Source organism: Acartia tonsa, chromosome 10 (genome assembly GCF_053477335.1).
Source record: "Acartia tonsa isolate MP-2025a chromosome 10, ASM5347733v1, whole genome shotgun sequence".
In the NCBI taxonomy this organism is placed as follows: domain Eukaryota; kingdom Metazoa; phylum Arthropoda; class Copepoda; order Calanoida; family Acartiidae; genus Acartia; species Acartia tonsa.
The window spans coordinates 29,110,838-29,125,426 of record NC_137269.1 but is presented as its reverse complement, the minus strand read 5'-3'; the positions used below and the strand labels follow the sequence as shown (position 1 = coordinate 29,125,426).

Genomic DNA, 14,589 nt, shown 5'->3' with positions numbered 1-14,589 from the left:
CGAATGAGTGAATGTGAAACTTGTGTATTCCTTTAGTTGTGTCTGTAATGCAACAACAACAAGGTTCACAACACAGCACAGGTGTCCAACCAAAACAGACAAAAATTATTATTAGCTGATTTTTATTTGTGTTTTCTTTTTAGGTAGTTTAGATGAAATTTATTAATCAGTTTGAGTAAGTATAAGTTGAAATATGTGGAGCTTGATTTATTCTTACCAAAAGTAACATGTTGTTTGTCAGTCTATCTTGTCTGTTTGTACCAAAGTGTCTCGGTAACCGCTTGACCGATATTGTTCTCCTTTACAATGTAGCTTCTTATAGGTCCTAAAAAGGTTTATAACTATTTAGGGGGGGGGGGGACGGTTACCACCATCCTTCCCAAGAAAAATCGTCCCCTAAGGAAAGCCCCCCCCCCGCAAATTCATCTAACTAAAATTTGAAACTGATCATAATGAAAAGTTGAAATTAGTATTGAGAATAAAACCTTTTAAACAGTACATTATAAATTAATTTTGAATATTGTTTTCGTGTTTGTTTCTAATATTGGAAATATTATGTGCAGTATTGTATGAAAATGGCACAACATCAGTTGATTTCAGTCAGAAAGTAACCCCTTGATCTCTTCCCCATTACTTACCCCCCCCCCCACTCTCGTCCCATGCAGTGTCTCTCATCTCTAAAATTAAAGTGTGTGTGTGTCTTACGTATGTTTCTAAAGACTTGCTGTCACAGTTGAGTATCACAGCTTAACATACTGACAATAGTCTTAACGCAACTGTGATTAGGACATAAGTAACTACTTTAGGACCTACCTAAAAGAGTAAAAGAGAACCAGTTAGCACTCAACTACGAATGGTTGATGGTTTAAGTGAGCGCTCCAAAGCCATTGCATATATATCACAGTGTATAGCTATAGCGATAGTTGTTGTTAGTTTGAGCAGCCAATTATATATTTAAAAACGAAGTATATACTCCCCCTTTTTCCCTTATAGTTAATTCGTTCCCCATTTTTGTTTGCTTTATATTATATATGCATATTATGAAATTACGCAATTTGACTTTGTTTTAATTTGAGTTAGTGACTAACTACATGCATTTAGTGCAGTGCGTTTTTAGTAATAGTCTTTGTTTTAAAAATAATTTTATTTTAATGATTTTAGTGACTTGTATAAGATGTATTATATAGCCTTTTCGATTTGAAAGTGATCTATATTCAATTTATATTATTAGTTTAAACTTAAAAATAATTGGGCGTTTTTTAAATAAACGTTTTTTTTACTAATGCGATTAATTTTAGTTTACTGATCATTATGAGTATTTTTCATAAAACAAAAGAACTGATTTTAGTAAAATATTTTAATATAAGCTAGCTGCTAAGCTTCTTGAAGCCTCTAGGGAGGTGGAAAGGGGGTGATCGAACCTCCCACACTTTAAATTTAGTTTAATTAAAAATAAAATTTTGGGGTTAATTTTTTCCCTTTCCTTGGGGAGGTTGGTAATACCCTCCCCAAAATTCATATTACCTATGAGAAGCTACACTGTAAGGAGAATCATAACGGTTCAACTGTTAAGTTAGAGATATCTTTCGGTACATACAGACAGACAGTAAGACATCCTATTACTTTTATGTAAGAATTGTAGAGTATCTGCGCTTTATTAACATAATATTTAGCTGAATCTTATGCAACCTAAAACACAAGTACATATGAAACTATTCGCTATACATATTACATATATATCAAAGTTCAGAATTGTTTTACCAAATATGTATTGTACTTCAGGGGTTAGGGTTTTAGTATCAATGTGTTTTGTTTTTTTTTGTAGCAAAGCTACTCTATGATTCACTTTGTCTTTTAGTCCGTAAAGCTATTGGGGAAATGTGATTTGCCGGGCTGATATTGAAAATAGAAAGATTAAATTGTTAATTCTGGTTTTTCCATCTGTCTGTCGGTCATACTTCAAAAGACATAAAACCTTATTTTTAAAGCTTTAGTGTTTTTTTGTTGCATATTATCTCTTTTCTTTGTTATGACTACTGAACATCTGCTGTATAACTCACTTTGTTCGCTACATTTGGTTGTTGAATCCTTGTTTTATAGGTAGGGTATTATTTCTCATTGGCTGCCCCAAATTCTGGGTTTTTTGGGGGGTGCTATTTTTAAATGATTTTAGAATAAAAATTTATCTTGAAAGAAAAGTTCTATTTGTAATTTTATAGATTTTAAGTTCATTTGCTGATTCCCTTTTTCAATCGCTGAAATTTTATTAGGGTCGTGTTGATAAGAGAAATAATCTTTGTTATATATTATATAAACAAGTGTATTTATAATTTCTGTCTTTTAAATACAAAGCTGCTCTATAATGTTACATTTTTTGTTTAGTTTTGGTTTATGGTTTATATTTATCAGCATTCCTATAAATTTTTTCCAGTTTTAATTTAGAAAATATATGTAGCTGCACTACTTTTTTTTATCTTTATTGTACTTGTTTTTTAAAAATCGTAACTAGTAAATTCTGACTAATAGTTGTTACGCGACGACTACGTAATATTTTAGCTTTTTCTCTTTAGTTTTTATTCATATTTTGATCTGAAACATGTTTTTAATCCTCTTATATAAAGGGGGGGGGGGGGAGTTCTGACACATTTGCGTAAACGGCGAGTATAGGCTTTATCTTTGGACTAAGAGGATAGGTTATTAGGGATAAAATCATTCTTATATGATAAATTTCCCCCAGATTTAAGATTTTTTGGATAGGCCTCCAGGTTCCGGAGCTCCAGGCCTCCAGGTGGTCTCTGTACAGGTAAAAATGAAAAAAAAAAAATTTTAAAGTTAAAAATCAACTTATAAAACAAAATATGCATATTTTTTCTTCAAATATGTGAATAATATTAAAAAAGATGCATAGGTATTTTGTTTTATAAGTTGACCTATAACTTAAAATTTTTTTTTTTTTCAATTTTACCTGTACAGAGACCACCTGGAGGCCTGGAACTCCGGAACCTGGAGGCCTATCCAAAAAATCTTAAATCTGGGGGAAATAAATCATATAAGAATGATTTTATCCCTAATAACCTATCCTCTCAGTCCAAAGATAAAGCCTATACTCACCGTTTACGCAAATGTGTCAGAACTCCCCCCCCCCCCCTTATTAAGCTTTTTTGCCTGTAGCTAAAGATCTTGCTAATCGTGAAACCGAAATGGTTCTCCTTTACAGAGAAGCTTCTTACAGGCCTGAGATAGTTTTTGGATTTTTATTTTTTTTGTAAATAAATCTGGGTCAGGTTTTAGGCTATTTTTATGCCTTCTCTTCATATATAGAGCCTCTAGATGCTAGGGTCGCAGCCGCTAAAAAAAGTGCCAAAATTTTCTGAATGAAAACTTTACATTTACAAGTAATGTAAAAGCTAAAACTCACTAGGTACATAAACAATGATGACAACATCCATAAAAGTGAAGCTATCAAAGCAGACGATATCTAGGGAAAATATACCTACCAAGGATTATTTATGCAAAATTTCAGATCGAAATTCGAATTCCAAGTGCCATTTAATCATTGATTACGAGATGGTTGCATTAACTCCCCCCCTTATTGAAAAGCATATGGTTATTTTGTTAATGATTTTAGAGTTAAACATGAACATAATAATGTAGAAAATCTGTGCTTCTAAGAAATATAATTGTGATTTATAAATATACTGAAGTGAGTAATAGATTAGGGTGACTGTGATATCTTAAGCTGACCTCTGAGTGAAAGGTAGGTTATAAACAAATTCTATTTATAATTACTTGGATGTTGCAATAGATTTTCATGTACTCTAATAAATTGTTTCGAGCAGCTGGCTGCAATCCACCCATTTTACCACATTCTGCCCAATCCTACTGGATGAACGAACTGACTAATGAATAAGGTCTATATTAGCAAGCTAAATTGACGACAAATATCTTTCCGAAACTATTATTATTATTAAATGGCTAAATATTTTATTTCCTTATTAACATATGGAACAATTTGAATTATTACTTTTTATTACGAAATCTTATTTTTTCTATTATAAAGATCTTTTATGTCATTGATTTTTTTTCTTTCTTAACCCTTTATTCCCGAAGATTTTCCCCTCCAATTCCTATTCCACGAACTTTAATGCGACCTTTTGTTTATATTCACAATCACATATAGCATACACAACTTGCTTGCACAGGCTTTTAGTAGCCAGGGATATTATGGGATAAGACATTGGACAAGAAAATAATAAAGCTTACGCAATGATGATAATTAAAATTACCCTCTCTGTAGATTAAATTATTGGTTAAAAATTTTGTACACTACAAGTTTAGAACCAACCAATCAAAAGGGGGGGGGGGAAAGTGACACTTTTTGAAACCAAAACTAAAAGTCAACAAAGGAACTCAACTAAAAAAAAGAGTTTCAGGTCTGAGATTTTGCATGGCAGTTGCTTTATAGGGGTAAAATATGGAACTGTGAAGAAACGGCGGCGCAACTGCCGTTTCCCGCCGAAATTTTTTTTGCCTTTTCTCGGCGGTTTTCGGTGGTTGCGACGCCGTTTCTTCACAGTTCCATATTGTACCCCTATAAAGCAACTGCCATGCAAAATGTCAGACCTGTAACTCTTTTTTTAGTTGAGTTCCTTTGACTTTTAGTTTTGGTTTCAAAAAGTGTCACTTTCGCGCCCCCCCCCCCCCCCCTTTAATAAAAGTACACAAAGTTTGGGAGCCAACGAACCTAACTTTTCTCCTGTCATAATATCCACGTATATTCTACATCTATTGTTCTTATAAAATACAAATGTAGAACAATGCGCTTTTTTGTGCAGCGCAAAAATTCCCAACAGAAAGTCGGAAATAGACATTTTACGTATTTCACCTGTTTTTTGTCCACTAAAACAGACGAACAGCAACCTAGTTTTTTTCTATCTGTTAGCGTGCTGAATGCTTTTTACGTACACAAGTTTAGGCCAATCTAAATCAGTTAGTAACTAATTTACGTTTGAATTCAAGTGATGTTTGCTAAGAAATTTATTTCGTGAAAGATTTTTATGTTTTTAGTAGTTATTTATCGCATCGAATTATAGACAGCTTTCCACGGATATTAAAATGAAAATATCTTCTAGTGATTAAGAAATATATGTTTTTAGTACATTATGATATAGTTAAAAACAAGAACAAGTAAATTTATAAAGAGCATAATTTTTAATCCTGAGATAGTGTTCATGAAGCTTTTGTGCCCCTTCCCTTTACAAAAAATACCAAATAGTTTTTCTATATCCGAAAGACTAAGTTGTTCCGTTTTTCCTTACATAAAAAGTACCAGGATCTGTATCTGTGTGTGTGTGTACCGAAAGATTTAAGTAAAGAAAGTTCTTTCTCCATACTTTTTTAAAAACTCAAAATAAAAGTTGTAAGGGGAGGATCTAATCTCCATAGCCTTTAGTAGTTCACTACATGACATATTTAGTTAAAGAGAAGCTACACTTCTGTAAAATATATTAACATATTGCAACAGATAATTTTGTATGCATATTTTATGCCTACCTATTAACAAGGCCTCACTTCTTCTATAATAAAGTTATGCCTAGTAATAATAAAACTTCCTAAACAATAGTATTTGAAATAATAGTAGGTAAAGTATTCCAAAATTGCATTTATCTCTTTTTTTATGACAAGAGCTAATTTTCATTAGTTAATGTAGTCTGCAATTTTGATTTTTAATTCTACATATTTTTATTCATGAAATGGAATATATATTTTCAAGGCCCCTGTTACACTATATGTAGGCCATAAAAATGATTTCTAGAATAGATTAACAGTCCTCTATTGAGAGCAAAATTAACATCTATTGGCATATGAAATCAAGTCACCCCAATTTAATAAATAGTTTTTTACTATGGGAAAGTGTCAAAATTAAATAACAGGGACTTAAACAAGAAATACATTTTAAAAACATTGCATAATTGAATCTCCAAAACATTTCCTAAACTTCTTCAGATTAAGAATCAGTGGCGTGCGTATAGTAGAGGAGTGTAAACATCCCCCTTAAAATTAAAATTTGGAAGGCCTGCCTTCCCCTTTTTTACACTTGTAGTTTCACCTCCCTTGTGAATCACTGTGCACGCCACTGTTATCTGGTAAACCTTCAAGCTCTCAAGGTTGAATGACTTTTTTCTGTGAACTCTAATCTAAAAATCTTTTTATAACAGTCTCGTAGCATGCTAACATTAATAATTGTAAACTTAATTTTAAAAAGGTTAATAAGATATATTATTACATGTATAGCCGTGCTAAATTTTAGGTCCTTGCTGGTTTAGTAGAGGTTTTTAGTTGCGAAGCTACTCTATAATTCACTTTGGCTGTCCTTAATGTTATTGGGGAAATTTGGTTATCTCGGCTGCTATTAAAGATCGATTCTATGACATAAACGCATCTTGTCTAAACATTGTTTTGTCAATTTTTGGCCGGCATGCTTTAAAGACATGAACCTTATTTTTAAAGGTTTCGTGATTCTTTTTTTAGTTTTTGCATATTATCTTCTTTTTTTCTTATGAAAACTAAACAGCTGTTCTATATACCTATCACTTTGTCCGATTGTACATTCAGTAACTTTTTTGGGCTTCACAAGTTATGGATGTTGTCATCCTTGTTTGATGTTTAGTTTAGAAGAGAAGTAACTTTATATCACCGATGTATGGCCTTCTGTATGTAAAATTTTTCTCTCTTTAATTGTGTTTTAAACTAATGGCTTTGAAACCGATTAATATTTACTAAATTAGAACCAGTTCTCACATTGAAAATCATGTATAGTATCGTATTATAGACCATTTTTCTTTTTAATATTCGCAGAAAGCTTTCTATAATGCGATTCGATAAATAACTTTTCTTATATGCTCCTTTATATAAACTTTTTCTTGTTTTAAAAAAAAATATAATATTTTCAGAAATCCAATAACCTGAAATATTTTGGAATGAAATAAAGTATTCATGCTTAATAAATCGTATTTGGCCTATTTATAACCTTGTGCCCAAATAAATTTTAATCACAGTTTTGCTGTTTGTTCCTTCTTTCCCCCCTCTTCCCAAAGTTCTTGCTATATGTTGAATTTATATACATATTATATAGACGTTTAGCTACAGTATCTTTATAAATATATAGTTAGCTATTAAGCATTAACAAAATTAAATGTTTGCTATTAAATAAAACATAAGATAATGTTCAATGCTATTTTTTAATTTTAAGTTTTTCTAAATTAAAATCTGTTGCTATCTTGAATTTTTGTTTGTTTGATAGAAACTACCCATATGATATATGTAGCTAGAATCCTTGAACCTGAAACCCTCCCCATTTCACACGTTTCTCCTTTATATTTTCATTTAGATCCTCTCTCTTTGAATGTAAGTTTATTTTTACAATTGGGCTCTTTTTCCTTTAATACATTATTGTGCATAAAATACATACTTTTGTTTGAACAACAATAATCATGGTTCTACATTATAGAGATTTGAAACTGATTTCTAAGGTAAGGATAAAAATACAGTAAACCTTTCCAGAGAGCTAAAGGGATAAAACTCTGGCCGATAAATTGATGTTCAATCCAATGATTAAACATGAAATTATCCCTTTTGCTGATTTTGATTAGTGGTTAAAACGATTTAACACTAAACCTTATGAACCAACCAAACGAAATTTAGTAAAATTCCCCAAAGTTGTTAAGCCAACGAATAAGAATATGTTATTACATTATTTTGGAGACTAGTGTAATAAACAGTCCAATGTCCCCTCCCTCCCTGCAACCTTTCACACAAAGTTCCCTTTGGAGCACTGTTACCTCCTCCTCCTTATTTTTGAAATAATTTAAAATTAAGGGGGAGGGGGCTGTTTTCGGCATAAGCGGCGGTTTCGTTTCTTTAGGGTTCATTATTGTGAAGCAACTGTTATTCATAATCCTGTAACTCTTTTTTTGGTTCTTGTGTTTGGTAACTAAGTGGCACAACCCCCCCCCCCCCCCTCTATCTCCTTGAAAACTAATAAAACAAATATGAATCATTGAAGCCTTTCTGTTAGCTTATTATTGCTGCGCCACTTATAGACATAATTGTCTTAGTTAAGTCAATTACCAATTACGCCATTTCTAGACACATTTTATGGCCTTTATGTCTGTTATGTTTAAATGCTTTTTAAGATCGTTAATATTAGGGCGTTTTTTGTTGTTGTTTATTGATTTATTGGCTTACAAATAGTAATGAAATCTTCTATTTGAATTTAATTATATTTGTTACTAACAAAGAAGTGATTTTTTGTTTCAAATATGGCACTATGTGTTATTATATTGAATGCAGTAAAGCTACTTTTAAATTATGCTCTAGTCGTCGTTTTCCTTAAGGTTGTTCTAGAATTATGCCTAAAAGCTAGCTTTATTTAACAAGTAAATGTTTAAATATAAATATAAGCGTCCTCCCTTACGTATACATACATCTATATAGACAATAACACATACCTATAGGCTATACCCTTACAGAAGCTGTGTATTGATTAGACTATTTTACTGAGCAATTTGCCTCAAAGTGCCTTATTGATCACCGAAGCCCCCTCACTCATATTTTGAAACAAAACTGAAAAAGAGGGAAGGTTTTTTTTTGGTTTGTTCATTCATTCAGGTTATATTGGGTACTGGGTAGCCTCGTAGGAGTTGCATATTGTTGCTTTGCCTCCTATGGACTTAAAATTGACCTTGTTAGATATTTAATTCTACAAAAAAAAGTGGTCCTTTTGTTTGTAAAAAAAACTTAACATTTTATGGATGATCTAATTTTTAGAATTGTAATTATTTATAGTTCATTTTTTATGTGAATATTTGTTAATTACCATCAATCAATGTCCAAATATTAATTACAGACAAATATATATGAAGAAAAAATTGAACAGGGTTAAAAAGCTTTCTGTGGCTTTAAATTCACTTCTTTCAAGTGAATTTAAACCCTTTTTTAATAAACTAGCGGTTTCGCCCCAGGACTTTGTATTGATAGGGACAGAAATTTGCTTTAAAAATAGCCAAAAACCAGCACTGGGCCCTACCTAAAATAGATAACCCAATCACTTCAGTAGTTAATGAGATCTTAAGCTTCAGACACAAACATTACTACTTCATATAATAGTATATGTGAAGAAAAATCATATCTTACAATATTAAGTAAAGATCATTCACAGAAACGTACAATGAAATAATAGTTTTAATCCTTTTAAGTAATCCTCTGCCCTTGTAATAAGGTTTTCTTGTCAAATGCTGATCTGAATTGGTTGTACTTTTCAGGGAAGCTCTATTAATATCTTTGTGTGGTATTAGGCCAATTTCTGACCTCTCATACTCTTCCCTAGAGGCTTGGGACGAAGTTACCAGTAAAGATATATGATATTGATTTTAAGATTTACATATTTAAAACATAAGCTCCAGTTTCATCTCCGATGATCTCGAGCAGTTTTTTTTATTGGTTTCTTTTTAGAACATTTGTCCCTAATTCTAATTACACACAGCTTTGTGTGTTAATAAAGGGTTCAAATGATTTAGTGCTTAATTATAGTTTTTAAGCTGTTTACTATTCACAAAATTACAAGTATACTGCAGCTGCTTTTTGAAATTTTCTGATTATGCCCTAAGAATAACCAAATATTTAATTCTTATTTTTTTATTTCATTCTCAGTACGTGATCAAATAATAAAATTATCCTTGTTTTTATGAAAACTCCTGTATTTTATTTTTATTTATTCTGAACACTTTAAAGGTTATGTAATATGGACTTTTTGGATTAGATCATTCAGACACATACTACACTCCCTAAATCATATACGCAAAACAAAACAAAATATGCTGTCACCATGCTAAAGTAGGATGTGTGTGTGTGAGTATGTGAATGTTAAGTAGTCTCACAGAAACGATCTCAAATCCTTAAAATAAAGTAACTAAACATAACTAACAACATCTAGTGGTGAAAAAAATATTTTTGGTAAATAACTGATTTTAACAAAGATTAAAAAGCAGGGTTTCGGATCCGCATTGATTTTATGCGGATCCGGATCCGGATCCGGATCCTCAAAATTTGGTCAGTGCGGATCCGGATCCGGATCCGGATCCGGATCCTACTGGATCCGGATCCGGATCTTTGACAATAAAAATAAAATCACCAAATTTTTCAAAAAAATTTATTCTTCAATTCGAAGTCAAAAATACTTTTAATTTTCAAGTCTGAACCTAAACCTTAAAGATTGGCTCTCATCAAGAGAATGTCTGAGATTTTATATAAATTTAGGTAGATTTTTCCATTTTTTCCGCATTTTTTGGAGTCTAAGGATCCGGATCCGGATCCGCATTTTTTTTGCGGATCCGGATCCGGATCCTTGGACTCAAAATATGCGGATCCTTGCGGATCCGGATCCGGATCCGGATCCGAAACCCTGTTAAAAAGATACAAATTACGTGTCCCTAGGGGCGTAGCCGCTTGTTGATAAATATAGCAAAAATAGTCATACATTTACATAATTTCTTCTTTATTACATAGATGCAAGAATGTGATTCTAAATTAGGTAAAGCTGTTTTGAAGATTAAATGTAGAAATAAATGTAGGATTACAAATATTTTATTTCATAATATGTACTTGTATATATTATATATGCCATGATTTTCAGGGATCTTAAGGGATAAGACAATGACCGGTAAATTGATGTACATCTGCAATTATGATACATAAAATTACTCCTTTTGTAAATTACAATTAGTGGTTAAAACGTTTGAACAATCAACTGAATGAACAAACCAATCAAAAATCAATAAGAGTTCTTAAAGTTGTTGATTTTATATATCTTTGCACAATATATATGTAATTTACTATTATCAAACAGTACCTACTGTTAAATTACGTAGCAGCAAAACTACATCTTACACAATTTTTATATTTTATATTAACGAAATTTTTCTACATCTTAACTAGCATATTTATTACTGCGCTACTAATGAAAATAATTATCCTCTTTTAATAAATACTAGCGGTTAAGTCCCTAGAGGCTTCTAGAGATACTTATGAGGGGAGGGTAAAGTAACCCCCCCCCCCTCACTTAAAAAGAATTAGTTTAAAAAACTTAAGGGGAGACAATTTCTCTTGGGAGGGTGGTGGTAATTTCCCCCAAAATAATTATAAACCTTCCAAGGACCTATGAGAAGCTACATTTAACGTACATTTTATTAGTTGTTATAGAATTTACTAGAATATTCAAATATGATTCATCAAACTAGTTTTTAGAAAGTTTATTACAATTAGTATTTCACAATTTCACATACTACTGTTATAATCGTAAACGTTTTGATCTTTTTAGTATATGTGGTTGTTATTTATAGCTGCGCCTCTAGCCTAAAGGAATGTATCCTCTACAATGCAATTTTGTCCTAGAAGAAAGAAGGATAAAAGGCCCTGGGCCTTCAAAAAAAAAGAATTTATAATACTTCTTATTTAATTTCGAATCCGCGGAAAACATGAATAAAAACCATATACAAAAATATTGCAGAACAAATTCTCTTGGATTAGATGTGTAACTCACTCTTCTACCAAAATAGCCTGAAACCTTTCCTCTGAAACAAAACAAAGCTTCTATGATAATTGTTGACCATAGAGTGGTTTGCCTTGATCCATTAACAGTTAGACATGTTGAGTAATTAGAAATTTAAAAGTTGGTTGTTTGCAACTTTATTAGTTTTAAAGCCTAACATGAGAAAGACTAAACTACATAACTTTTGTGTCACTTTTGAGGAAGACGATTCCTTTATGTCGTCATATAAAGGGAAAAGAAAAAGGGAAGGGGGGAAGAAAATCTCTTCAAAAGAGATGGGAGGAAAGGGAATCGTCTTCCTCGAAAGTGACACAAAAGTTATGTAGTTTAGTCTTTCTCGCCTAACATGATATAATGATGGACGGACGTACAGGCCCTAATTATAGAAAAGCCTTGCTTATACAAATATTGCAGAAGAAAGTATTGGGAGTGCAGTTTTTAACACAGAGACTAGGGGTATTCTTTTTAACCATTATTAAATGAAGTGATTAGCTATTGAAAAATTTAGTGAACCAAAATACAAATTATAGACAGACTTATTCGAAGAGTTGTAAAGTAATTTCAAGTTTGAATTAATATAATGCTCTCTTGTTTAAAGATGAGATTCTAGCCATTCTTTAACTTGTTTAATCCTCTCATTCCTGGTTGGTAAAGGTGCAACTTTTTTTTTCCATTAAATTTTGGTTTAGGTCAGACACATTTATTTTAGCAATATCTTACAAATTGTTACTGGGCCCTAAAATAAGTTAGAAATTTTATATGTTTTATAAGAGCTCCGCATGGCTTTATTGCTCCAGGGTTTAAGATTTCTGTAGAGAATGGAAAAAGTTGAAAAAATGAGTGTTTATAGACGGGATGATGGATGGGGGAATTATTGATCCCACTAACTATAAGAGGAATCATACCTTCTTTTTTCTTTCAAACTTAAAATGCATATATTTGTAAGTAGTAAGGTGTAGTTTTGTGTGTTTGGCCCAATAATGGCTTGATTTCTATATTAAAAAGCTTTGTATTTGTCCTATAGACCTTATAGTCCAGGGTGGCAGCTGCTAGTTTCCTATTAGCACTATAATGCTTGTTTTTAACCAGTAGGTAGTTAGTAGATTGTACCTTATTAATCAACCTACATCTTAAAGAAATAAAAATTTTGATGATATAATAGTGCTCTTCAAAAACAACCAAATTAGAACATTATAAAAAATAAAACAAATCTAAATGGATATTTATGAAAATAAGACAGCCATACAAGTTGCATATATATCATAAGAATATGTTTTCAGGTCTTGATATTTTTATAACTACGTGTTAGAAAATTTAAATTCTTTCAAATATATGCCCCATAGATGTAGTTTAAACCATTTAACAGGAAAAAATATGTAGTTAATTAAATTCAAGTTTAAATCTACTTCATGCAACTACCCCTTAACCAACAGAAATGAAAGATAAAGTAAATATTTGATTATTTAGAAAACTAGTAGCTTCGCCCCTATCCCCCAGGGGATGTGCTAGGGTTTAATGCAATTCAAAGGTTTAAATGATTTTTGCAAATAACTAACTAATCTTTTGCACCCGGCTAAACCCACGTAACATACCATACTAGATAAACTTCCCATTTTGTATTAATCCCTTTTGAAGAATATTTTATTGAATGCAAAGTTTTTCTTACTTTAGGGTCTGTGCTATAATTTAGTCTTTAATTGATTATCAGTCCTTAGTGCGAATATTTTTGCAGTTAGATAGCAAGATAGCTCTGATCATTTAACTCCTTATCGACAACAGTTTGTATTAACCAACCATGATTGGATAAAAAAGTATCCAAAGTTTTTAAGTTAACTACAAAACTTTGGGTACAAGTGTAACATATCGTCCAATGTCCCCTCCGTGCCTGGGTATTACGAAGATGACTAGTAATTGCACCATATTTGTTGCCTGGTCTGTTACGTCTTTGTTGTTTAATTCTTCATAAGTCATTTTCATAATGAATGAACTTAAAATATATAATGAACTTATTAGAATAGATTGTTCATAAACATACCAAAAGTACTTTCCCCCATAGTGCTTACCGGTCACTAAACCCCCACTTTTTAAAAATTGAAGATAAAGAGGGCGGGGTAGTTTTTTCTTATGCATAATTCCTTGCTTTCAAATGTTCTTATAAATCTATTTTTATAACTTTATTATTGCCAATTTTATGTGTGCTGAGTTTACTAAAAATATTATTAAAGTCATGCTCGTACTGTGTTATATAACATTAATAGGTACCTACCTATTTTAAACATTTTAATTCAAATGTAAATTAGTTTTCTTGAAAACTTTTGGACCGGTTGATATTCTTGTCCTGGTCTGGGTTAAGGCTGTTTTTTTTTTTTAAGGAAGGAAAGATTGTCAAAGGTATCACCCTCCCAAATTAAGTTTATCTTTAATTATTTATTCAAAAAGTTTTTAATCTTCACAATAAGTTTGATTAAATAGATATTAAGTAATATTTACATGTTTATTTTCAAAATACAAGTAATAAATTAAGAAAATTGAGTTATTGAAGGTTACCATATGTTTTTGAGATCTTGTTTTACAAGAACTTACACTTTTGATAAAACAAGGATGACAACAAAGCGAAGTAAGAACAGCCATACAGATAGACGATTACGATACGATACGATCCATGTTTTTTCATAATGGCTCTGAAAATTTTCTTAAATCCAGCGGATATGAATCAGTTTCAAAGCCATACTGGAATAAAAAATCTTGAATTTAATTTGACACAAACAAAATAGATAGGATAAGATCTGTTCCCAATCCTGTAATGATATTATAAGCTAAATTGATAAATTAATATTTTTCTCCAGTCATAATATCCACGAATATTTTACATCCATTTCATGAAACTACTTCCAATCACATACCCACTTATATTTTTGCAAATGCGTTTATGTAAGATGGATAAAATTAGCAAAGTGATTAGCTCAGCTGCTCAGCAACCA

General features: G+C 31.5%; 1 protein-coding gene across 1 annotated transcript in view; it reads left to right on the top strand.

Moving 5' to 3' along the window:
* The first annotated feature begins 7,478 nt into the window (after positions 1–7,478).
* LOC145329810 (lateral signaling target protein 2) overlaps positions 7,479–14,589 on the top strand; it is a 46,318-nt gene continuing 39,207 nt past the window's right edge. The window contains exon 1 of the mRNA XM_080174215.1: positions 7,479–7,532. Within this exon, the coding sequence (XP_080030341.1) occupies positions 7,494–7,532 (39 nt within the window). The 5' untranslated portion in view covers positions 7,479–7,493. The remainder of the gene's footprint in view (positions 7,533–14,589) is intronic.